At 42.0% G+C, this 24,556-nt stretch overlaps 1 protein-coding gene across 13 annotated transcripts in view; it reads left to right on the forward strand.

The window, feature by feature from the left end:
- The window catches only part of ERC1 (ELKS/RAB6-interacting/CAST family member 1), a 530,012-nt gene that overhangs the window by 84,564 nt on the left and 420,892 nt on the right, over positions 1 to 24,556 (forward strand). For all 13 annotated transcript variants that reach the window (XM_067536284.1, XM_067536288.1, XM_067536285.1 and 10 more), the window contains one exon: positions 18,970 to 19,386. In XM_067536284.1, the coding sequence (XP_067392385.1) occupies positions 18,970 to 19,386 (417 nt within the window). The remainder of the gene's footprint in view (positions 1 to 18,969; positions 19,387 to 24,556) is intronic.

The following is a 24,556-nucleotide window of genomic DNA, read 5'->3' on the forward strand; positions in this document are numbered from 1 at the left end:
CTCGAAAGGCTATACCTACAAATCAGGGATCCCACCCTCCAGTGGGATCTGACCCTAGTCCTCTCAAGGCTTACGGGGCCCCTCTTTCAACCATTGGCAACCTGCTCACTTCTGCGCCTCTCATGGAAAGTTTGCTTCCTGGCTGCAATCACCTCAGCACGAAGGGTTTGCAAGATCAGGCTGTAACCTCAGAACCACGCTACATGGTGTTTTATAAAGATAAGGTTCAGCTGCGACCCCACCCAGCTTTCTTACCAAAGGTAGTGTCACAGTTTCACATCAACCAGGACACATTCTTACCAGTGTTTTTTCCCCAATCCACATAGATTCAAAGAAGAGCGAAGGCTGAACACCCTAGACATGCCTTGGCCTCCTATATCAGAAGGACTAAACTCTTCTATAGGTCAATGCAGCTGTTCATAGCAGTGGCAGAAAAGATGAAAACCTTCGTCTCCTCACAGAGGATCGCCTCGTGGATATGCACATGCATAACATTTTGTTATGAACAAGCAAAAGTGCCTCTGTCAACGACTGTAACAACTCACTTGACTAGGGCTGAGTCCTTAGCAGCAGCCTTCATGGCACAAATGCCTATCCAAGATATCTGTGGGGCTGCAACATGGTCTCCAGTGCATACTTTCGCTTCCCATTATGCTATCATCCAGCAGGCCAGAGATGACACCAGCTTTGGTAGGGCAGTACTGCATACAGCACTTCCATAATTCCGAGCCCACCTCCAGGGTTACTACTTGAGTCACCTAGCATGGAAAGCACATGAGCAAGATGGTTACTAACCTTCTGTAACTGTTGTTTGAGATATGTTACTCATGTCCATTCCATGACCTGCCCTCCATCCTGCTGTAGGAGATGACGGCAAGAAGGAAGTGGGGGAGATGTAGGGCCAGCGGTATATACCGTGGCATGAACACGGCACTCCAGGGGGCACTGGAGCTAGCCCTATGGATATCACTAAGGCAGAAAGATCTGAGAGTCATGCACGTGGGCACGCTCACACTTAGCATGGAATGGACATGAGCAACACAACCTGAAGAACAACAGTTACAGAAGATCAGTAACATTTCTTTTTTCTACTCAGCTGAACTGCAAAGTCAACCTCTCATAAAATAGGAAATACCAAAATTGAGATTGTCTGTCTGTATATTTCTAACTTGGCTTCCTTGTGTATATATACATTATAATTATGTGATCGTATGCTATTTTTTTCTACAGCCCTGCCCCTCTTTTCACCCCCATTCAGTGAACAGGGACAGCACTCAATTAATAAGCAGCTATTCAACATGCTGATTTATCTGCATTGGTCTATAGACCATAATTAATAATCAATTAATTCTGAGTTTTCTGCGATGTTCATCACTATAGTATGAATGCTTCACAAACATTGATTTTGTTTTCACAAAACCTCACTGATATGAAGGGGTAGTATTAATCCTCAGTTTAAAGGTGGAGAACTAAGGTGCAGAGATTAAGGTCAAAGCTGTTTGCTAATTTTGAGTGCATAATTTCAGTTGCCTAGGGTTTGATTTTTTTCAGAGTATTTAGTATTTTATAGCATTTTATATGCATAGCTCCTGGTGACTTCAGATGCAGCTATGGGAGTGTTCATCCTCAGAAAATGAAGAACACACAATTAGTGACCACCTGTGAAAAGTTTTGGTTTAAGTGACTTGTCAAGCTTCACTCCCTGGCAGAGGCAGTAATAGAATCCAACTGTCCAGGATAACATTCAGCTGCCTTACCCATAAAACCATTCTTTGTTTTCTTGCCATCCTTTATATATTCCCTATACATGTTCTGACTTCTATAACAGATTAGGTCTTACAGTCGAGAGCCTCATTCACTATACCAGTGTTTCTCAATCTTTTAAGTAGCAAGTACCCCTAACTTCTGAAAATTTTAATAAGTACCCCAACACTCAATTTTCCACTCTGAGAAATACAATCTTTTTCCCCTTTACCATTGGACAACTGTATTTCTCGTTAAGCAGGAGAGTTCTGAGTTCTGCAATGCTGTGTGGCTGTGGCAGATCATAAAACCCCCTGCTGTTTCTCCCCTCCTTCTTCCTTCCCTTTCTCCATATAGGAGCAAAGGTCAACGCCATCCAATCACTATGGCTTGATGGGTGGGGTCACCTGGTGTTCTGCTCACACAGGCGGAAACTTGTGAAGTATGAGCAGGCAGTAGCGGCCCACCACAGTGGATAGCAGTGCTCCCCATGGCCATCCCTAGCGGGGTGCGGGTCTGGGGCAAATCACACTGTGTGGGGCCCCTCTTAAGATTTTTATACAGGTAAAATCTGTGGCTGTCATAGTTGTCAATTTCACTGTTCAACTAGAGCGGTGAAATTGACAAGTAAGCCTGCTGGTAAAGCCCAGCTCCAGGACCAGGCAAGTCGCTGGGCACTCCGCCTGGCTTTCTGGGCACTGGGCTTTGAGCCGGGAAGGGGAGCTGCCACCTGGGCAAGTTGTATGCGGCTGTTGCCTGGCTGCCAGCCTGGGAGGTGGATGCCTGCCACCTGCTCCGAGCTGGGGCGGAGGAGGCTAGGACCTGGGGATGTGGGCAGACAGCAGGCAGCAGCTGCCCATCTTTAAGCCAGGACGCAGGAGGCTGTCTCTCAGCTCAGAACTGGGGCACGGGTGGCAGCCACCCAGCTGCAAGCCTAGTTTGCAGGGCACAGGAGGCTGCTGCTGGGCTCCCTTCACTGGGTTTTTTGCTGCGTACCCCTGTGTCTTGTGTACCCCTGGTTGAGAAACTATGCGCTATACAACCCTGATTCATTCCCAGAGCACAGTCCATCATGTGCAATGTAAGAGGCAGAGGACCTATAGAAAATCATATGTGATCATCTAATTAAGGACTGTATTATGTCGTAGGAAAGCCCAGGGCCCTCCTAAATAAAGACTTGAATGCGTAGTTCTTTGAGGTAGTTTATTTCAAGCAGCTCGGTGTCGGTCACCCTAAGGCTCCCTAGGACTTCTATCTTACAGCTTCACATCAGTAGTTTTTATGCAGGTAACAGACAAAGGGAACAAAGAAATGATGACTTATTCAGTATATTTCCACTACTTAACTTTTATGCTACATGAGAATATAACTGAAGCATTTCTTCTTATGTCTAACTGACCAGGGTCCCTGGTTACTATAACAACTATCTCTTTTACCTAGCTAGCGATGTCCATGTGTGTGGTATTCCTCAACAAGTTAAACCATTGTTGTGTTGAGGTGGTGTCTAATGGAATTCTTATTAAAGGTATTCCATGTTCCAAATGGGTTGGGCCATGCAAACAAATCCAGCAATTACTTTGATTTCCCACTCTCACAATTGTTTGGGACATGTTTATCATCATATTGTTTTCCCATCCTGCATTTACTACAGTGATGGATGCTATAACCACCCAGGCCAAATACATTCTGATATGGTAAAAAGAAGCCTCAGAACAAGGAAACACACTACAAGCCAATCCCAAGAATACAACCAAGGTCCCCTTTCTTCTTCAGGTTCCAGGTTTCCAAGCAGACTTATTTGGTTTGTTTAAGGTTGTGACTGCGAAGGGGAACGTCTAAAGGGAAACATCTATGTGGTACTGAGTTGGTTATCTGGCTGCACGGTCGCCAGTCCTCCTCCTTAGCTGGACACCTCTGCCTGAGGTGGGACCTTCTTACAGTGTGACTCGTGGATCCAATTAGGCCTTCCTTCCAATTTTACTGTGGTGTTTCCTATCAGCAAGACTTGGTAGGGTCCTTTCCACCTGGGTTCTAACAAATTCTTTCGTTGATGCACCTTCACATAGACAGTCTCCGGGTTCTAGAGAATGACACTTCTGTTGTGGTGGGGTAGGTAGTGCTTCTTGAACCTGTGAAGAGAAAGATCTGAACACCTTTGTTAGCTTCAGGAAATATGACACATTCTCCATGTGTGAATGTTAAATCCTTGGGAGGACAGCTTGGACTAGAAGGAAGTCTGGGGGTCTTCCCATTAGAATTTTATGAGGGCTGTGGCCTGTTTTCCGGTCTGGTGTGGCCCTTATTGACATCAGGGCTAAGGGTAAGGCCTCTGCCCACTTGAGTCCAGTAGATGCATACACTTTTGCCAATCTGGCCTTTATTGTCCCATTTGTTCGTTCAACCTTTCCTGAAGCTTTTGGATATTAGGGACAATGGAACTTTTGTTAACATCCCAACAATCTGCATATTTCACTAAGTATTTTCCTGGTGAAGTGATCTTTCTGTCAGAATCCAGCTGAACTGGTATCCTGAATCTTGGAATCAGTTCATTCAATAATTTTTTAATCACAGTAGCTGCGTCAGCCTTCCTACAAGGATAGGCTTCGACCCAGTCTGAAAACACACACACTAACACATATTCAAAACCCATACATTTCGGAAGTTTAATAAAATCCATCTGCATATATACAAAAGGTCCCCAAGGAGGTGGGGCAGGTGCTCTTTCGTGCTTTACAACTTTGGACACATTAAAGGCTGAACAAATAGCACATCGAGAGCAAAAAGAAGATACTTGGCTGCTTAGATTTGGAACATACCAATCTTTTTCCATAAGGCAGATTAGGGCGTCTCTACCCACATGTTCAGATCCATGATAATTTTGCAACATAGAGGATATGAGGCCCTGTGGGAGGATAGGGCGGCCATCCCCGTATTTCCGCACTGTATCTGGATGCAATATGCACCCTGCCCTACTCCACATATCCTTCTCTTCATTTGGAGCCTGATCTTGTATAATACCCAGATTGGTTAAGCTGATCTGGTCTGGAGCGGGCGATTTTTGTACAAAAATGGCAGCGCTTTGGTTTCCCAAGGAAAGGGCTGCTGCCCTGGCACTTGCGTCCGCAAATGCGTTTCCCTTACTAACATCATCTGACCCATTTGCATGTGCCTTACATTGTATAAGGGCAACTTGCTTTGGAAACTTTAAAGATTCAAGCAAAGTCCGGCCGTATTCTGCATTTTTTATATTTTTTCCCGCTGATGTTGTTAAACTCCTAGTTGCCCATGTCTGCCCAAAATCATGGGCGACCCCGAAGGCGTACCTGGAGTCCGTGTAGATATTTACTGTCTTTCCCTTAGCAAAGCTACAAGCCCTTTCTAATGTTATTAACTCTGCCACTTGTGCTGAAGATACTCCTGGTAAATTCTTTTGTTCTACAACTTCATGGTTGCTGCATATTGCGTATCTAGCACGTAGTTGTCCTTGTTCATCACACAGATAGGAACCATTCATGTAAAATTCAAGCTCAGGATTGCTTAGAGTTGTACTTCATAAGTCTTCTCTCAATTCGGTGACTTGCTCGATAATTTCAGAGCAAAAATGATTGTCTCCATCCCCTTCTATTGGTAGCAGCGTTGCTGGGTTGAGAGGCTTGCCTTTTATTATTCTATTGTGTGGTGACGCTAGTAGAATGGCCTCATATTTGGTTAATCTTGATGCTGATAAATGCTGAGTCCGATTTTGATTAAGAATTGCTTCCACCACATGGGGAACTTGGACCACTAGCAGATTGCCCAATACTATTGATGAACTTTGTTCTACCAATAAAGCAGTAGCTGCAACTGCCTTCAAACAAGGCGAGAATCCTATGGCAACTTTGTCAATCGGAGCACTGAAACTACTACTGAACTACTGGTCTTTGTACCTTCCCATGTGTTTGTGTCAATACTCCTGCTGCTATTCCATTCCTTTCATGACAGTAGAGTGTAAAGGGCTTCTCATATTCAGGTAGGCCCAATGCAGGAGCGCTCATCATTGCTCTTTTAAGATTGGAAAAAGCTTTCTCTTCCTCATCTGTCTGTGGAACTGGATCTGTGATTTCTTTCCTGGTCAAAGCATGTAGTGGCTTGGAGTACTCTCTCTAGTTTGGAATCCATTGTCTGCAGTATCCAGTCAATCCCAAGAAGGCTCGTATTTGATTCTGTGTCGTTGGTCTGGATATTTTCTGAACAGCTGCCACATGGCTAGGGAGTATTTTCCTGTTTCCTTTACTGATCAGATGTCCCAGACATCTCACTTCAGGCTGACAAAATTGAAGTTTCTCTTTTTGCTAGCTTTGTGTCCCTTTAGGGCCAACACAGTAAGTAGATGCAGATTGTCTTCTCGGCAACTTTCGCAGTCCAGGGAAGCCAGCAACAGATCATCCACATAAATGGTTAACCTGGAGCCTTTTGGAAACCTCACATCCTGGAAATCTCGATGTAACATCTGTGAAAATAGAGATGGACTTTCTGTATAACCCTGTGGTAAGACAGTCCTTTTATGCTGGTTACCTTTATAGGTAAAGGCAAATAGATATTGGCTATCTGGATACACTGGAATAGAGAAGAATGCTGAACACAAATCTACTACAGTAAAGCATATTAAATGTGATGGTATGTTGGCCAATATAACTGCAGGATTTGGTACCACAGGAAATGTTGGTATGACAATTGAATTGATGGCTCTCAGGTCCTGAACAAATCTATAAATGTTCTTTCCAGGTTTCTTCACAAGTAAGATAGGTGTATTGCAAGGGCTTCTGGTAGGCACAGTCAGTCTCTGTTGTAGTAAGGCATTTATGACTGGTTCTATGCCTACTTCGGCCTCTGGGTTTAATGGATATTGAGGTCGTCGGGGTAATGGTTTGGAAGGATCAACCTGGATCTTTACTGGTTGTGCACTCAGTATTCGGCCAACTTCATTGGAATGTGTGGCCCACAGTTGCTGAGGGGCAACCTTGAGGATGTCTTCCAGTTCTGCTGATCCTGCATGCCAATGACTAACCAGGATTTCTTCCTTGGATTGTTCTTGCAACAACCCCAATACAATATCGCCCTGGCCTTTGGGTACCTCCAGAAATATGCCAGAATCATTGCAATAAATGACACAATTCATCTTGCACAGTAAGTCTCGTCCTAATAGGTTCACCGGACAGCTATCCCTGAGGAAAAATGCATGTTGTTCTGTTAAAGGTCCAATTTGAACAAGCTGTTCCTGTGTTATGGGGCAGACTTGTATTTTATTGGAAAGTCCTACAGCCTTTATTGCTTTGTTAGTCCTTGGTATAGTTGAAAAACCTTGTTGCCTCAAGGTGGATCGGGTTGCCCCAGTATCCACCAAAAGCTTAGTCTTCTTGTTGTTTATCATTGCTTCAACAAAAGGTCCATTCTGATCTAAAGGTATCATGGGTCCAATGATGTCAGGTTCTTCCTCCGGGCACTGTCAATACTGATATGAGTTACATTCTTCGTCTTGGTAGCCTGTTGTCCGTTAGGTCCCTTTGGGCCTTGAGCTGGTGGATGGGGTTTAACCCCGCCCCTTGATTTTGTGTTCCCTGATACTGGGGATATTTTCCAGTGACCAGGTTGTTTATAATAGTGGCAAACATTGTCGGTGGGTATACTGGACCTATGTTGGCCTCTTCCACCCATTCTGCCTCCCCGACCTCTATTTGGTTGCCCTCTTCCCCTAAGATTTGGGATTGGGCGCATTGTTGGGCTTGTTGTATCTGGGCCAGCATAACTTTGTTTTCCAAACTCTTTTGTTTGCGTTTCGTATTTTCTTGACAATGGACTGCTATTTCCACTATTGTCTCTAGACTTTCTTTCTGCCAGCCGATAGCGATAACTTTTAGTTGCTTCTGGACTTCAGGTTGAAGTCCATTGACAAAGGCTGCCACCAGGGCTTGAGGGGCTTCCTCTGGCCGCAGTATCTCTGAATGCTGTTTAAAAACCTTCTTTAATCTGTCCATATAATTGGCTGGTTCCTCCTTGTCTCGCTGTTTCCAATCAGAGATTTTAGACCAATCTGTCCTTTTTGGACATACATTATCTACTGAGTCCAATACATTTCTGATATGGGTTTCTAAATCTTGTGTATTGTCTGGGGCAGTCCTAGGCCACTGTGCCTCCTGGCACAGCCTTTCACGGACATCCGAAGGAGTAATGAGGTGTAGAAGCTGATTCATGTCTACCCAATTTGGGTTGTAGCACTCCACATTTATCTGGAGGTGCTCCTTCCTGCCAAGCGGATTTTCCCGGATGTTGGGGAAAGCTACCACTAGATTCTTTAAATCTGTCGGGGACCATGGAACATGCATAGTAGTTGTCCCAGTTGGTCCCGGCACTTGTCTTATGGGGGCCTGGAGGAGGACCTCTTCGTCCTCTTCTCCTGATTTCCAGTCATCTTCCTCACTGCTATCCTTTCCACTCTCCTCCTTTCTAATGGTACAGCTCAACTTGTTCCTAGTTGTCTCCGCCGTTCTTTTTATTTCATCAGGAGTATATGTTTTATGTAGACCATCAACTAGACTTTCTACCTCAGTTTTTCTTTTTGCTCTTTTTTTCTTCTCCTCCTTCTTACTTTCTGACTTTTCTTCTTTTTCTGGAGGAGCTGAAGGGGTATCAAGTTGGCCTACTGCACCACCCACTTAATTATATGGTGGTGGATAATGAGCTTGCTCCTGAGGCACATCCTGACCCAGTTGTGGCGGAGGTGATCCGAGACAACAGCCTCTTTCTATTAAATCATCAAGCAGTTCCTTTTCACCTTCTTCATCGCTATCTTTCTTTTCTTTCTAACTGCGGATATAACCTAACTGACTGTCATCTATCCCTTTTCTGTATCTCTTTCTCTAGTTTCCTGATATTATTCTGCCACCCTTTAATTATACTATTCTTTTCCTTCTCAAACACTTCGGTGTACCAATTAAAATACTGTTGCCATTGGTCTTGACTAATATTCTTTAGTCCCTTCATTTGAGATCTAAGGTACAAAATGTTTTCTTTGTCAAACGTCCCCTCGGGGATCGGAAATTGCTTAGATGGATCATCCCTGGTATACCAATTCCATTTAGCCAGATATTTACATGACCGGGGCCCATATTTATTGTACATAATCTGAGCCGGGCTTCCCAGAGGAGGGATTGCTTCTTTCAAAGACTGCCTTCCCATCCTTTCTCTGATTCAGATACTCAAAACAGGTGCTTCACTCAATCCTGTTGAGGCACACTAGCCAAAATGTCCCCACTTGCATTTATACCCTTCCGGTCACTGCCGTTAAGCCTGCAGAGGGCACAGGGTGTTTTGAGATGAATTAGTGGTAGCCTTGGGCAACAGGGGTTTAACAATTCAGACTCATTCACGCCACAATCATACTCCGGCTTACAGAGTAACCAGAACCAGACCAGACCAGACCAGAACCACCCTCAAAGGCACTCAGACAAATTTGTCTGGTATGCAAGCCTTTACCCTGCTCAAAACTCCCCCTCAGTGGTTCTCACCGACTCCCGTTCTGTGCTGTGAACAATGGTCACTTCCAGAGCTGGCTAGATGAACGGTCCAGGAGCGGCGAAGACCAGCAGGAGACGGCAGGTGAAAGGTCACTGCATCCGAGTCACGGCACCAATTACTGTCATAGGAAAGCCCAGGGCCCTGCTAAATAAAGACCTGAGTGCGTAGTTCTTTGAGGCAGTTTATTTCGAGCAGCTCGGAGAAGTGTCGGTCACCCTAAGGCTCCCGAGGACTTCTACCTTACAGCTTCACATCGGTAGTTTTTATACAGATAACAGACAAAGGGAACAAAGAAAAGATGACATATTCAGTATATTTCCACTACTTAACTTTTACGCTACATGAGAATATAACTGAAGCATTTCTTCTTATCTCTAACTGACCAGGGTCCCTGGTTATTATAACAACTATCTCTTTTAGCGAGCTAGGGATGTCCCGTTAGCTGCTGACTCTGCATACCTGCAGCATCTGCTCAGTGTAACTTACTTAAAAGCTAATAGCTACTAAAAATCCAAAATGGAATCTTTAGCATACAAGATGGAGTCATTAAAGCTTAATACAAAATGGAATATATAACTTGATATAAAAGTAGAGTACAAAAAATGGAGTATATAAAACTTTTCCTTTCACAGTTACAATGCATAATTCACGAGGTGGCCCAATTAAGTTTGTACAGTCAACTTTAGTTCTGTAACTTACTAAGTTCTGTGGATGTGGGGAAAATGGTGGATGTGATATATATTGACTTTGTCAAAGCTTTTGATAATGGTCTCCCACAGTATTCTTGCTAACAGGTTAAAGAAATATGGGTGGGATGAGTGAACTATAAGATGGATAGAAAGCTGGCTAGATCATCGGGCTCAACAAGTAGTGATCAACAGCTCGATGTCTAGTTGGCAGATGGTAACAAGTGGAGTACCCCAAGTGTCAGTCCTGCGGCCAGTTTTGGTCAACATCTTCATTAATGGTCTGGAGAATGGAGTAGATTGCACCCTCAACAAGGTCACAGATTACACTAAACTGGGGGCAGTGGTAGAAATGCTGGAGGGTAGGGATAGGATACAGAGTGATATAGACAAATTTGGAGGATTGGGCCAAAAGAAATCGGATGAGTTTCAACAAGGACAAGTGCAGTCCTGCACTTAGGATGGAAGAATTCCATGCACTGCTACAGACTGGGAATCGACTGGCTAGGCAGCAGTTCTGCAGAAAAGGACCTGGGGTTATAGTGGACAAGAAGCTGGATATGAGTCAACGGTATGCCCTTCTTGCCCGGAAGGGTAATGGCATTTTGGGCTGTACTAGTAGGAGCATTGCCAGCAGATCGAGGGAAGTGATTATTTCCCCTCTATTGAGCAGTGGTGAGGCCATGTTTGCGGTTCCTCTTCCCCCCCCCCGCCACTACAGGAAAGATGTGGACAAATTGGAGAGAGGCCAGCAGAGGGCAATAAAAATGATTAGGGGGCTGGAGCACATGACTTATGAGGAGAGGCTGAGGGAACTAGGTTTGTTTAATCTGCAAAAGAGAAGACTGAGGGGGGATTTGATAGTGGCCTTCAACTTACCTGAAAGGGAGTTCTATGGAGGATGGAGCTAGGTTTTCCTCAGTGGTGGCAGATGACAGAACAAGGAGCAACAGTCTCAAGTTGCGGTGGTGGAGGTCTAGGTTGGATATTAGGAAAAACTTTTTCCCTAAGTGGGTGGTGAAGCACTGGAATGGGTTACCTGGGAGGTGGAGGTATCTCCATCCTTAGAGGTTTTTAAGTCCTGGCTTGACAAAGCCCTGACTGGGCTGATTTAGTTGGAGTTGGTCCTGCTTTGAGCGGGGGTTGGACTAGATGACCTCCTGAGGTCCCTTTCAACCCTAATATTCTATGATTTTATATGATTCTATGTGCTTGATTTTGAACATTTCATGTTCTTATAATGGAGATTTTAGTGTGTGATTTCCTAGGCTTTTAAGAAAGCAAACTGAAAAAACCCGAATTCTATCACGTGGAAGCATACTGACCCTTACGTGAGTCGTCATCTGGGTTAGAACCACAGCACTCTGAGCTAACTGAATAACCAATAGCAGTAGTAGGTTGTCATCCTCTATGTGGACCAGCCACTAGAGGAGGTTGAGACACGAAACTTTGCCAGTAATTTTCACAGGTATATGCTCTCTGCAGAGGAGTGAGACTCAGGAATCTTGTGTTTAATTCCAGGTTCTGGAGCAAGTATGCTCTAAAGGGCATACATGCTTCTGCCCCATTTCTCCCTGAGCCTGACCCTATCTGCCTGTGTATTCTCCAGCCTATCCCTGTGTCAATCTGTCTCCCCTCACCTTGCCAACAGTCTCCTCGTCTGATCTTTAGCCTTCCCTTCTGGCTCACTTGCCATGTTCCTGCGCCTCTTCCCCCAGGTTCCTTCTCAGAGCTCCTAGTCTTCCCTGACCGACACCTTGTTGTAATATACTTGTTCATCCCCTACTTCTCCTCTCTTGCTTGAATCAGCTTCTTACCCCCTGCATTTTAATCAGGTTGCTTCTTTCTCTTCTTTGGTACTTGGGTGTTAGCAGTGGGGACATTTAGAACACAGGGAGAGACATTCTCCCTGCCTCTCAGTTCCTGTGCCTGGCACCACAGGTACCAATCCCTCAGCCTTCACAAGCCTCAATTGGAGGGAAAATCCTGTTTAGTCCCTGCATCTCTGGGCCAGAGCATGCTCAGTACAGGTGAAATCTTTGGAAAATTTAGCTGCCAAACTCTTATCAGTCTATACTGAGCATGTGTACATTTAGATTTTTTAGAGGCTTATATCTTGACCTGATTTGAAAGGTTTTTTCATATTTTTGTAGAATACAGAGTACTTGTTATCTTATGCTGTGTAATGCAGCAAAAGGTATGGACCCACTTCAGGCCATAGATAGAATGCTGTTTTATCATATGTCTTAGATTATTCCAATTGCCAGTGAAAGTATGGTTTTTAAATTATGCTACCTTTTAAATCATGTAATACCACCAAAATCTCAAGCTTGTGAACATCTTTCCAAGGTCCATTCACTCTGCTTGGTACAGGAGAGTTACCTATTGCTATCTGAGAGACTCTCATCCCATAGAAGGCATGGTATTTTTATTATTTTTCCTTACAGATTGCCTTGGTAAGACTTTGTATCCATCACATCACATAAGTGAAGTTTTGTCCCTCCTGAAACTAAAGTATCCTGTTCTGTGCAGAATGGAAGTGTAGGTTCAAGTCACTAGTCCAATCTTATTTCATAAGATGAACTTGAAATTTTACCTGTATCAGGAGGTTTTAAGTTGTTCCATGCACCCACATCACAACCCTTGATCTTTTTAATTAAAAATTTAATCTGTTTAGGGCAATCTGTTTGTTATAGCTTCCCAAGAAATTAATCAAATTTTAGATTTTATGTTTTCAGAAATTGATGTTTCCTCTTAGCAGAGTGAGAGTAGATACCTTTAAAAATTCAGACATGAAATGGTAGCTGCGACTGAATACCCTAGAGTTATAAAAATATTTTCCTTTGGCTACTCTAGCACATTAGGAAGTTTGTGACTTCTGACAGGGAGAACCAATTAATTTATAACTTAGAAGCCCATTGAGCTACTAAAAGTGTACTATGGTACAAAACTATGGTAGTCAAACGATTTTCTGACAGCACTCAATTAAAATTTTTTATTTGTTCTACAGACTTTAGATTCTAAGAGTGAAATGGTTTGCATCTTAGTCTTGGTTTTTTTTTTTTTTTTTTTTTTTTTTTGGACTATCAATTTGTTTACTCCTATTTGTTCTTTTTTAGGATTTAAATTTACTGTGGGTGCTTTTCTTCTACAATTTCTTGTGAATGTGTGCTTGCTTTGTGACACCCCCTTAAACCAGATGAGTCATTCATGTGAGTCTGGTTCAGCTGACAAATGTATTACCAACAATCATAAGCTCTTTATCTACAGAATTTGTTTATCTCCTTGCTCTTCTGCTGTCTCAGAGATAAATCAGTATAAGGTTTTCTTAATATACAAGTTAATTTGTTTGGCTCTCACTTAAACTAAATCCTGTTAAAATCATAGCTTTGCTTTCAAGCTAAGCTACACACTATAAAAATCGCTCCCTCATTTCCATACAAATAAGGATCCTGGTGCCCCTGAGCCATCTTCCAGTGAGCATGCAGTGTTTTGGAGTCAGCAAGTTCTGTTTCATCAGGGCCCTGCTGGACACCTGACATTAGCCCTTTTGTCAGTTTCTCTGCATGAGCTGCAGCTGAATGTCAGCAGGGACTTCCTTCAGACAGACAAGCTTTTGCCTTGAGTGTGCCTTCAGCAGAATCTATATCTCAGAAATGTTGCCAAAATGTTAACGCTTTGAGAACGAGAGAGAGAGAGAGAGACTGACTTCCATCCTTATTTTCTCTTCTGATTTGTGATTGAGTTTTGCCTTAGCAGCCCTGGTTTGTACTAACAATTGGAGCAAGGTTCTTGCCCAGCTTTGTGTAGTTCATCCTTTTTCTGACATTTGGAATACTCTCATTTCACAGAAGACTGATAAAGGAAGCTTTTTAGTGAGGACTTTTGGTTTTCATATGTGCTGAGATGCTGGGAGGAAAAAGCAAATTCATGATCTCCTGCAGATTCTGCCAATTTCTGATATTACTAAGCATTTGAGATAGGGTGAGCTTGCCCTGGAATCCCTCTGCTGGTAATGCTTATCTCCCTGGAAGACCCCATACAGTCATTCCATCTTCTCTTCTCAGAGGCTTTCTTTAACCTTGTGTAATGGGCTTGGAGCACCTCCTTGTGTCTGGTCTTTCAGATCTAATGCCCCGTTTCTGATAGTTGCTCACATTGTGTTCCCCTCACTCTCCAAGACTCGCAGTGCTCCTTCATGACTCAGCCCTCTGGACAGATCACTCCCCTTCCAAGACATCAGAGTCCCACTGGATCAGTTGTTCGTATGCCGGTCCAAACAGTCTTCTACTCCAAGGCCACGTCCTGTGCCACTTTCCCAGCAGCTGGTAGGGGAACCTGGACCTGTCCACTACTACAGGCTCCAGCCCGGCGACTTTTTATATCCAGCAACTGCAGTCTGCTTGCTCCCAGACCCTGTCACTGTTTCTCTGGACTCCTTCCTGATCCCTTCTTTATTTTCTGTTCCACCGATCTGGTTTTGCTACCCCAAACTTCTTCCTCACAGGGGACTACTTCTCCTTTGACATTTTGCCAGACACTGTAGCCCCAAACAAACCTCCCTTCTCCCAGGGAGCAACTACAGACTACTTCCCCTGCAGCCAGCCTCCTTCTGTTATCAGTTTCATCCCTTTATACAAACCCAACCTGCTCCTTCCCCAGTGAACTTCATCTTCCATTAGGTGTTATTGATTCCTGGCTCTGCTCCAGGTGTAGTATATGAGGTTAATTGACCTAATTTAGCCTGCTGTCTTGTATGAGATGGACACCCTATCACACCTTCATAAACCTAGTTTGTCATTTATATTGTACTTTTCTGTCCATTTTCCTTTTTCTCTGTAAGCGTCCTGTGCTTTGTGGATCACAGAGGTACATGTACAAGCTACGAGAATACAGAGGTAACTCAGTCTTTCCCAGTACTTAGCATTTTACATCTAGAGAATTGGTAGAGAGTAGCTTGGTCATTGAACAGAGCTGCAGAGAACCACAAAAATCTTGTGTGTCATTCTGATGAAGTACTGGCAAGTATGTGTCATGAATCTGTCACTGTCAATATATGACAACTACATTATTTACTATCATCACGACACAGTATTATATAACATTGGCATGTCTTTTCCCCTTGGTGCTGGGAAGGCAGTCTCTCTCCTCATCTTCTTGACTGCTTGGACGGGAAGGTGTGTGCCTCTTCTTTCTCCCTTTACTTTACCTGGCTGCTGAGACAAAAGGAAGAGGATGTCTGTTGCTCCCTTTCTGTTTTAGTCACGCTTTCCTTCAACAGGAGGGAAATCACACAGGCGCTTGCCACACCACCAGTTCCTTTATCTCAGTGCTTTTGGAACTGCATTGAATATACTGAGCAACATAGCATGCTCTTGTAATGGGTGCATTTCTTTTTACAGGATTTTGATCAGACCAAGAGGTTCACAGTTTTGTATGCTAGGTTATTAAGAACTGAATGAGCTATAAGAGCTTTGAGTTGACTACTCTGCAGACCTCCAGGGTAATCACTTGAATTACCTCTCAAAGATTCTCTCACCACCTTTTCATCTGTAGAGGGCTAACGCACTAAAGAAGGATGTCTTTATGTTCTGTGAAATCTAAAAACACTGTGAAGTACTGTAGGTTCTCATTTTTACCTACTCTTAAAATTAAGCTTTCTGTTAGTAATATGTTAAAAACTAAAGCATCTTTTTTATGGAAACTGAAAATATTGAGTGTTGAAAATATCAAAGGCATTATAAAAATAGCCTTATGGTTATTTTTATATCATGTGAGACACTTCTCTTTCAAGGTTGAGTGAGGTTTCAAGTGAATTCAGGTCTGAAACTAGGATTAACTTGTTAGTGGACATTTATTCATTATTATTTATTTATTCATATGTATTATTATTTATTATTTATAAATAATATGTTCCCTTCCTTTCCCAAGGAATTGCAGTGATTAAGGAATGCAGTGGATGAGAAACAGTTTGAGGGAATTGAGTATGTCCTATTTAAAATGTTATAGAAGAACAGCTATACCCACCTAAAAAATCACCTTTTAGCTCATAGTAACTGTTTATATGCCACTGTTCTATTGGTATAAAAAACAGAAAAGCAGCCTGTTAGCCCGCAGACAAAAGTACTGTTTGTGGAGCCCTAGTATGCTGCATGAATGAGTTGAATAAACTGTAGTAGTTTCGCTGCCTGCCTTCCTCCTCATTCACTTAGCATGCTTGCTGTTGCTCTTCTGAATTTAAAAGTTTGGAGGTGTAGTGACATTTTTGTCTGGAATGCACCTTGGAGAAGTGACACTGGCAATACATCTTTCAAAGAAGATTGAGGGCTAAAAGCGCTTTACAATTCCAGGTTATGGTGTGCTCAGGGCATAAATTTTCTTCCATTTTGCAAGTAAATGAGTAGGTAGAAATTCAGATTGCCACATAAACTTTACCTTACAGCACACAGGAAATAATCATCCATGTTCGGGAATACATCTGTGTGAATGATCCTGAACCATCATTATAACAAGTACTATTTCTGCTGAACTGAAACAGTAATTGCCAAGTGTCATAACATTACAAATAGGAGAAAAGGGCAAATAAGCTTCAAAAGCTTGAGATAACTACCTTTGGGAGGGGGGGGGGAAGACCCCAAACAATGAGCTTGGAGTGTTTGAACTACCACATAGTGAGGAAAGTAGTACTGAAATGGTTATTACAGTCCCACAGCCTTCCTTCATGCATCATTCTCTACGAAAACAGTAGCTGTTAAAACCCCAAGTGATCAAAACAGTAACTATTAAAATCCCAAAGATAGACTAAATGAATGTGTGTCTATGAAGTAGCAAATATCGCTTCCTCCCTGTTGCCTTTTTCCTAGGAATATGCGACAAACAAATTACTGGAGGAATCCTTCAACCCAAATCTTGATTACATCTCCTGTGCATTATAAATATTGCAATGAAATTAACTTTCCGTACTTTAAGTTCAAATATAAGGTCCCTTCCCAGAGGGCTTAGACTCATAGACTTTAAGGTCAGAAGGGAGGGATCATTATGATCATTTAGTCTGACCTCCTGCACAACACAGGCCACAGAACTTCACCCACTCACTCCTGTAATAGACTTCTAACCTATGACTGAGTTATTAAAGTCCTCAAATCATGGTTTAAAGACTTCAAGGTACAGAGAATGCATCAGCAAGTGACCTGTGCCCCATGCTGCAGAGGAAGGTGAAAACCCCCCAGGGTCTCTGCCAATCTGCCCTAGGGGAGAAATTCCTTCCCAACCCCAAATATGGTGATCAACTAAACCTTGAGCATGTGTGCAAGACTCACCAATCAGAGACCTAGGAAAGAATTCTCTGTAATAATTCAGCACCCACCCCGTCTAACATCCCATCATAGGTCATTGGGCATATTTACTGCTAGTAGTCAAAAATCAGTCAGTTGCCAAATAAGGCTCTCCCATCATATCATCCTCTCCATAAACTTATTGAGCTCAGTCTTGAAGGCAGCTAGGTTTTTTGCCCCCACTACTCCCCTTGGAAGGCTGTTCCAGAACTTCACTCCTCTGGTGGTTAGAAACCTTCCTCTAATTTGAAATCTAAACTTCCTGATGGCCAGTTTATATCTATTAGTTCTTGTGTCCACATTGGTGCTGAACTTAAATAATTCCTCTGCCTCCCTGGTATTTATCCCGCTTATTTGGATTTTATTTAAATTATAAACTGCAGATCTATTTTGCTTGTTGTACATCAGACAGCCAAGAGCTCTCTGTCACGAAACCTGTCCTTTCTAATGTTTACAGTATTGCTGCTACTGGTTGCAACTGTGTTGCTTTTGGACATTGCTGTAATATAGATACTCATTTTTCTAGTGTAAAAGAAGGCTTCACAGATCTATTCAGCAGGCCTGTTTATAGGCAAAATGAATTGTGCCAGTCTCTTTGCCTTTCCCAAGAAAAGAGTATAGTTTGTGGTTGTCTGACACTTGGCAGTCAGACCTCGGTTCTATTCTCGCTTCTCCTACAGACTTCCTGTATTCCCTGGATATTATTTCATTCAGTGCCTTTGTTTTCTTCTCTGTAAATGGGAGTAATGCTTACCAACTCACAAAGGGGGTACATCTACAATGCAAAAAACCCCCAAAGCCCCTGACCCCGAGTCCCAGAGCCTGGGTCAACTGACTTGGATTCATGGTTCTCACACGGGGGGCTGAAAATAGCAGTGTAGACATTCCCACTTGTGTTGGAGCCTGGACTCAGAGACTTACCCCATCACTGAATTTCAGAGCCTGGAACGTCTACACTGTTATTTTTAGCCCCATAGTGGGAGCTCTGTATGCCTGAATCAGTTGACCCAGGCTCTGAGACTCGCTACTGCTGGGGATATTTTGCATTGTAATAGAGCTAATGGTTCTGCAGTCATACACTGACATCTTTTTAATAATAATGATTATTGGGGGATTGGTTATATATTGTTTCCCATTTTTTAAAATAATTTTATATTGCTGCTGCTTGATCTACTACAGTGCTTTTTCCTCCCTCACTATATTAAAAGGTCTGCACTAGTAACCACTGTGTCTTTATTCCTTGTTCATTTGCTGATGTCAGCAAGGAATTGTTCTAGTTCTTGGGCCTTTGATGCTGAAGTTAGGTGAACTGACCATAAAAGAGTAGCCAAGTGTTCATTTATACTTTGCAGTACACTGATTTTTCCCTCCATTCTGTACATCGATGTGCACAGGTGGGTGGCAATAGGGGAATTATGTGTTAGAGAATCTTTCCCAGTCATTCACTGCCTTGAAATTTGCAGCTCAATAACTCACTCTCACCTGACCCCCCAAAGTTGAGGAAATTATAGTTATCTGCTGTCAAAAATGTTGAGTGTTGGCCGCTGTTGTGTGTTCCTTCTGACTGATTGGTCAAGAGGATTTAAATAGCCCATGTATTTCCAATTTTTCACTAAGGAAGGGAGTTCACTGATTTAGTTTTCTACTTCCAGCACATGCAGATGACTATCCAGGCTCTCCAGGATGAGCTTCGAATCCAGCGGGACTTGAACCAGCTGTTCCAGCAGGACAGCAGCAGTAGAGCCAGTGAACCATTTGTGGCGGAGCTGACAGAGGAGAACTTCCAACGGCTTCATGCAGAGCACGAGCGCCAGGCCAAAGAACTTTTCCTGCTGCGCAAAACCTTAGAAGAGATGGAGCTGCGCATTGAGACTCAGAAGCAGACCTTAAATGCACGTGATGAGTCCATCAAAAAGCTGTTGGAGATGTTGCAGAGTAAAGGACTGTCATCAAAAGCCACGGAGGAGGATCATGAACGGACAAGGCGGTTGGCTGAGGCAGAGATGCATGTCCACCACCTGGAGAGCCTGCTGGAACAGAAGGAGAAGGAAAACAATATGCTGAGGGAGGTAAGTGACCCAGACATTATTTTATCTCCAAATAAGTCATTCTTTGAGTGATCTTCTGTCCTTGCTTCCTAGCCTTAATCTCTGCTAATTCATGTTTATATGCCTTCCCTTCCTTTTCTGATATTTCATTGTTGTTTGTTTCACACTTTCACCAGTGTGGGGGGACAGCATTTTCCATGCTGGATAGGTTGTACATTAAAAATAATCTGATGGTGTTTGTCCTCTAAGTTAATGATGATTTCTCTTGATGATTTCTCTCATTTGTTTTTGTTTTTTCTCCCCAGTTCTCATTTGCCTTTACTCCCCACATGAAGCTGTGGAAGTTCACTATCACAGGGAATGCAACATTCATTTAACTTTTTTTTTTTTTAATTGAGAACAAGCATCTACCTGTATTTAGGAGAGCGCTCAGAGTAATCTTGGCAGTATTAATAGATGATTGCTGTGCAGTTTCCATGGAAACAGCTACTTGCTGTGAAGGGTTTTTTATAAAAATGTTAGCTTCCTCAGATGTACAGCCAAAAAAGATTATTTAAAGGAACACTGTTGCAAACATTTAAAACAAAACAAAAAAACTATTTAGATCTGTATTGTATATTCTGGACATATGATGACAAGCATTTTTCAGTATAAATCATGCACAAACAATTATAGTGAAACGTAGGCTAGTAATCCTACAAAGAGAACTTACCTGTCTTAGCCCTGGTCTACACTTACCTGAAGATTCGGCGGCAGTCGACGGGAGTTATGCAAACTACGCAGAGTAGCTTGCTTAACTCACGTCGACTGCTGTGTTTCCCTTCTGCGCGGTGTCTTCACTGCACCAACGGGAACAGTGTTTCTGTCGACGCAGTGCTACACTACTTGAGGGGGTGGTTTTACTCAGTCGACTTCCTGATCAATTGAGCGGGTCTACACTGACTGCTCAGTCGATCCAGAAAGATCGATCTGGTGGCGGCGACTTTGCCACCGTCAGTATAGACATGCCCTTAGAGAAATACATGAAAATCAGCAATGTGAGTCCCTCAGTCTGCAGCCAGTGTCTTTAAATTTCTTGTTACTCTATTTCCTCTATCACCTGTAGATAATGTAATCATTAACTCCCAAAATGCTGGCATTTTCCTGTCAATAGTGCATATGTACATGGATCAAACAAAGGCAAGATTTTCCAAAAATTTGCAGGATTATCATGATTACATGTAAAAATTTGGTAACTGAACATACATATAACTAGGTTCATAATTACTTGGTTTGCGCACCCAAATTAGGCACATGCCTTTTGTGCTCATATTTTTTTTGAAAATCTGGTTTATTTGCCTATCTGCACACACAGGGTCCAAATCTGATCCTTTGGAAACTGGAAGAGGGCAGGATCAGGCACAGGTTTTTTTTTTTGAGATGTGCACTCTGCATCAATCAAAGGGTTGAATATCTCCATGTTATACATTTTCCATCTCCTGTCCATTTATATTTGTACTCTTACAGTTTTCTATATGCAAGGAAAGTAGAGTCCAATGAATTTCCTGGCCAGATTTAGGCCATTTTTTTTTAGAACAGTAATCTCTTGGATGCCTGGAGCATATTATATTTCCAGACTTTCTCTATTCAGAGTTCTTGTCTTTTTAGTGAACATTGATACTCCTTGCCCCACTCCAGGCTTCTATTTCTGAAGACGCTAAAATGGCTTCCATTTATTCCCTCTAAGCACCAGCATCATTAGTGAGAAGTCAGCAGGAATATATACCTCTTCAGAGAAAGATTCTGCTGCAGATCAGTAGGTGTTGGGAGTGAGTCAGGAGATAAGGAGTTTTCATAGTATAGTTGACTAGCTGGACATTTTATATCTTGGGTTATTTAATCCCTAGGGCTGTCTCAGGAAAGAATTTATTGTGAAGGGAGAAATTAATGCGTGGTCAGTTTTATTGTGTGTCTTAAGCAAGTGACATTTGGAACTTTGCAAGTACTTCTTGATGCCAACCCAATTCTGAAGCCTCAAAGAGGGACTGACAGGACACTTCATAATTTATTACTCAAATTATTGTCTCATTGTTGCCTTCTCTTGTACATAGAATTGACACATTTAGAAAAAGTAACTCCTTTTGGATAAGATATCTGAAAAATAAAAAAGATTCTTTTAATATTGAGGAAATAAACAAAATCTTTATTTTTTAAAAATAGAGTACAAGTTTGGATTTAGGAGTTTATATATCACTATGGTAGCTAGAAAAGGTTCTTTGGGGATTTGAGAAACTATACATATGAATGAACAATCCACCTCCAATAGCAGCTATCAGTTTATTAGATTTTCTACAGTTCCTCACTTCTGATTTATAGTCATTATTATCAATTTCCTATTTCTTCCATTAGTTATATATATTTGTTATATATTGTATTTATTTTTATAGCTGCTTTCACTGCTTTCATCACCATACTCTTTTGTTCAGGATGTGATGGGTTGTGAAGGAGCAAAAGAGATGCCTCTTTAGTACTTCCTGTCAGGGGTTATGAATGGTGAAATTTTAAATGAGTTGTTTTGAACTTTGAGAGATTGCAAATATATCAATGTTACAGTCCCTGGTTTTTATGATTATTAACATGGACAGCACAATGTTATAATTTGTCTTGGTGTTTATCATATTTATATTAACTGCTATCTTAGTGTTGTGCTGATGACCAGAGTTGTCGCTGGGGGAAGGGTAGACATCTGTATTAAATGTTTACATTTGAGTAAGTATGGAAGATATATTCATTTTTGTAGGCAAAAGAGTATTTTATTTTATTTTATTCCTATACACCAGAAGCATGGGACCAGCTTTTAAAATATTGAGAAGCAGTTGAAAATCATATTTGATCATGGCTTTTGTATGGTTATATCTGTGATACATAGTGAGATTTTTCTGCATTCTGACAGGCAGGATGACAACCCAAACCTATCAAGGATCTTCCTCCCCCCCACTCCTCCCATATTTTCCCCAGTTCTGCTCTTGCCTTACACAGAGCAACATGTCAGAAATGTAACTTCTGTGGCCTTATTTGGCCACCGTTTTGTTTCTTGTCCTGGAAAAAGCTAATGAAAAAGGTGGGGGGAGCCTACCCTTCCCTTAGCTGTGCACGTTTAGGGGGCTTATGCATTTTTCTGCTTTCACTGAGAGAAAAATCTACTATTTCAGTGCAGTGACTGAAGTGATTTCTTCAGATCACAAACAAAACCTGCTGCTCAGCGGAAGGGGGAGAGATGTTCATGTGTGCAGCTGAGGCTTGGTTGGACTGTGGAGCTGTGATGGTCAAATCACCATGCACAGCTCATTGATAGAGAAGAGTAATTTTCACTGAGGCAGCCTTAGATTTGGAGGAAGTAATGCTTCGCGTCTTCCCTGGGATAAAGGATCTCAGTGACCTTGTCTACAATGAAATAACCATAGGTTAACCATGACCAGCTGACATGCTGTTAAACACACCATCCTTGTCTATGCTGAATGTAGAGTGTCATGTTTAACGTGTATTAACATAATGTAATTTCCCAGGGTAGACAAGGCCAGCTTTTACTCTTTTTTACCTGGCCCGCAAAATGCTTGAGTGGGTCACTGAGTTCTTTATGGTTAATACATTTTATCAGGAGACTTAAAACTCTTCTCCCAGAAGTTATCCAAAAAAGGGGGTCTTTCTCTCCAGCTTTTTCCATTGTTTCTAGAAATTTATTTGAAATAAATGCAAATCCTGTCCTTAGCAAAAGGATCTCCAACTTGTTGAAATTGCCTTTTCCCTGGTTAGCTTTCATGACTGCTAATGGACAGTGGTTCAGTGAAGGGAAAGTTGTTGTTTGATTTTGAATCTGAGCAGTGAGTACCACATGGCATTAGGAAGGGCTTTTGAGAGAATTAGGAATATTTGCTGAGACTTTGTTTTACAGAATTTCCTGCCAGTCCTTCTTTCTCTCCAGCAGATCATGGAAACTCTGTGATCTCCTGATGCTATTTGAGACATTTAGCTAAAATGGCTCCGGGGCTGTATGTACTCTAGAAGATTTGGGGAGATATGTGGCTCTCCCCATGTAATAGATTCGTTAGTTATTGGCTATGTCTTGCTTTAAAAATTTTTGAACTCTAATCTTAGTTTAAATAATCCCTTGGATAGAAAAGAGTTGTCTGTCACTAGAAAAACTTTTCTCTTTTGAGTGCCATGCTTTTTTCAGCAGCTGTTTATTCATCTTAAGTATTCATTGTAGTAATTTGCCCACGGTTGGAACAAGATACATTCCAGAGCTTTTTGAGGAGCAAGCCTGAATGATTATGCCCTGGATTCAATCACATTTTCTGCTAATGTCTTCAATTCCTTCTTAGTGGTTTGCTGAGCATTTATGAATTTGAATGGCTATGGTGGCAAAATATCCCATCTCCCTTGCATAGTGTGGTTCTTTCATTCAGAAGGGACTGTTCATCTTAATCGTGATACAGAGATGTTACATCAGTAGCAACCTTCCAGAATTTAATTTTAAAATATCAAAAATAACTCAAATCCAAAACTAGCATAAAAGTTGGACTTAAAATCAGTCCAAACATTCAATCTCCTTGCACTTGGCCAACAAACAAATGACCTTATTTTAAAATTAAGCAACTAATTCTTGTGTCTTACAGAGAAATACTTAACTGCTTTTTAATTTTTTGGGGGGTGTTTAATAGCTGCTGGCAATTTAACATAAAATAACATTTTAAAACAAACATCTGTGTGAAAGATTAGAGTTCAAATTTGTTATATCTTTTTTTAAAAAAAAATTATGGTTTCAGGTTCAACCTTGGGTCTCTTGTTTTCTCTCCTTAGGCTTTTTTCTCATTGAGTATAGCTATATGTGAACACAGCGTGTGTACTGTCATGGATTAAGTAATTAAAATTCAAATTATATTCCAACTCATTGTCTAATTTTCTGTCTGTGGCTCAGTTAAAATGGTGCAGTTCTCCACCCTACTGAGTTTACCATTCCCAGGCTTTGACAAGGACTTGCCACCTTAGTTAGTCTTTGACTTGATTTCTTCCAATCTGAAATTGGAGAAGAAGAGACAGTTTAAAAATCCTGGATGCTGATGGTTTGGCATCCTGCCCCTCAAAATAAATGAGGAACATAGGTGCCTGTGCTATTTCAGTCATGCCACAGAAAGCAAATTTGCCTTTACTA

The sequence above is a fragment of the Emydura macquarii genome, unplaced genomic scaffold (assembly GCF_026122565.2).
Source record: "Emydura macquarii macquarii isolate MOO-44397 ecotype Brisbane River unplaced genomic scaffold, CSIRO-AGI_Emac_v2 contig_3530, whole genome shotgun sequence".
Lineage (NCBI taxonomy): Eukaryota > Metazoa > Chordata > Testudines > Chelidae > Emydura > Emydura macquarii.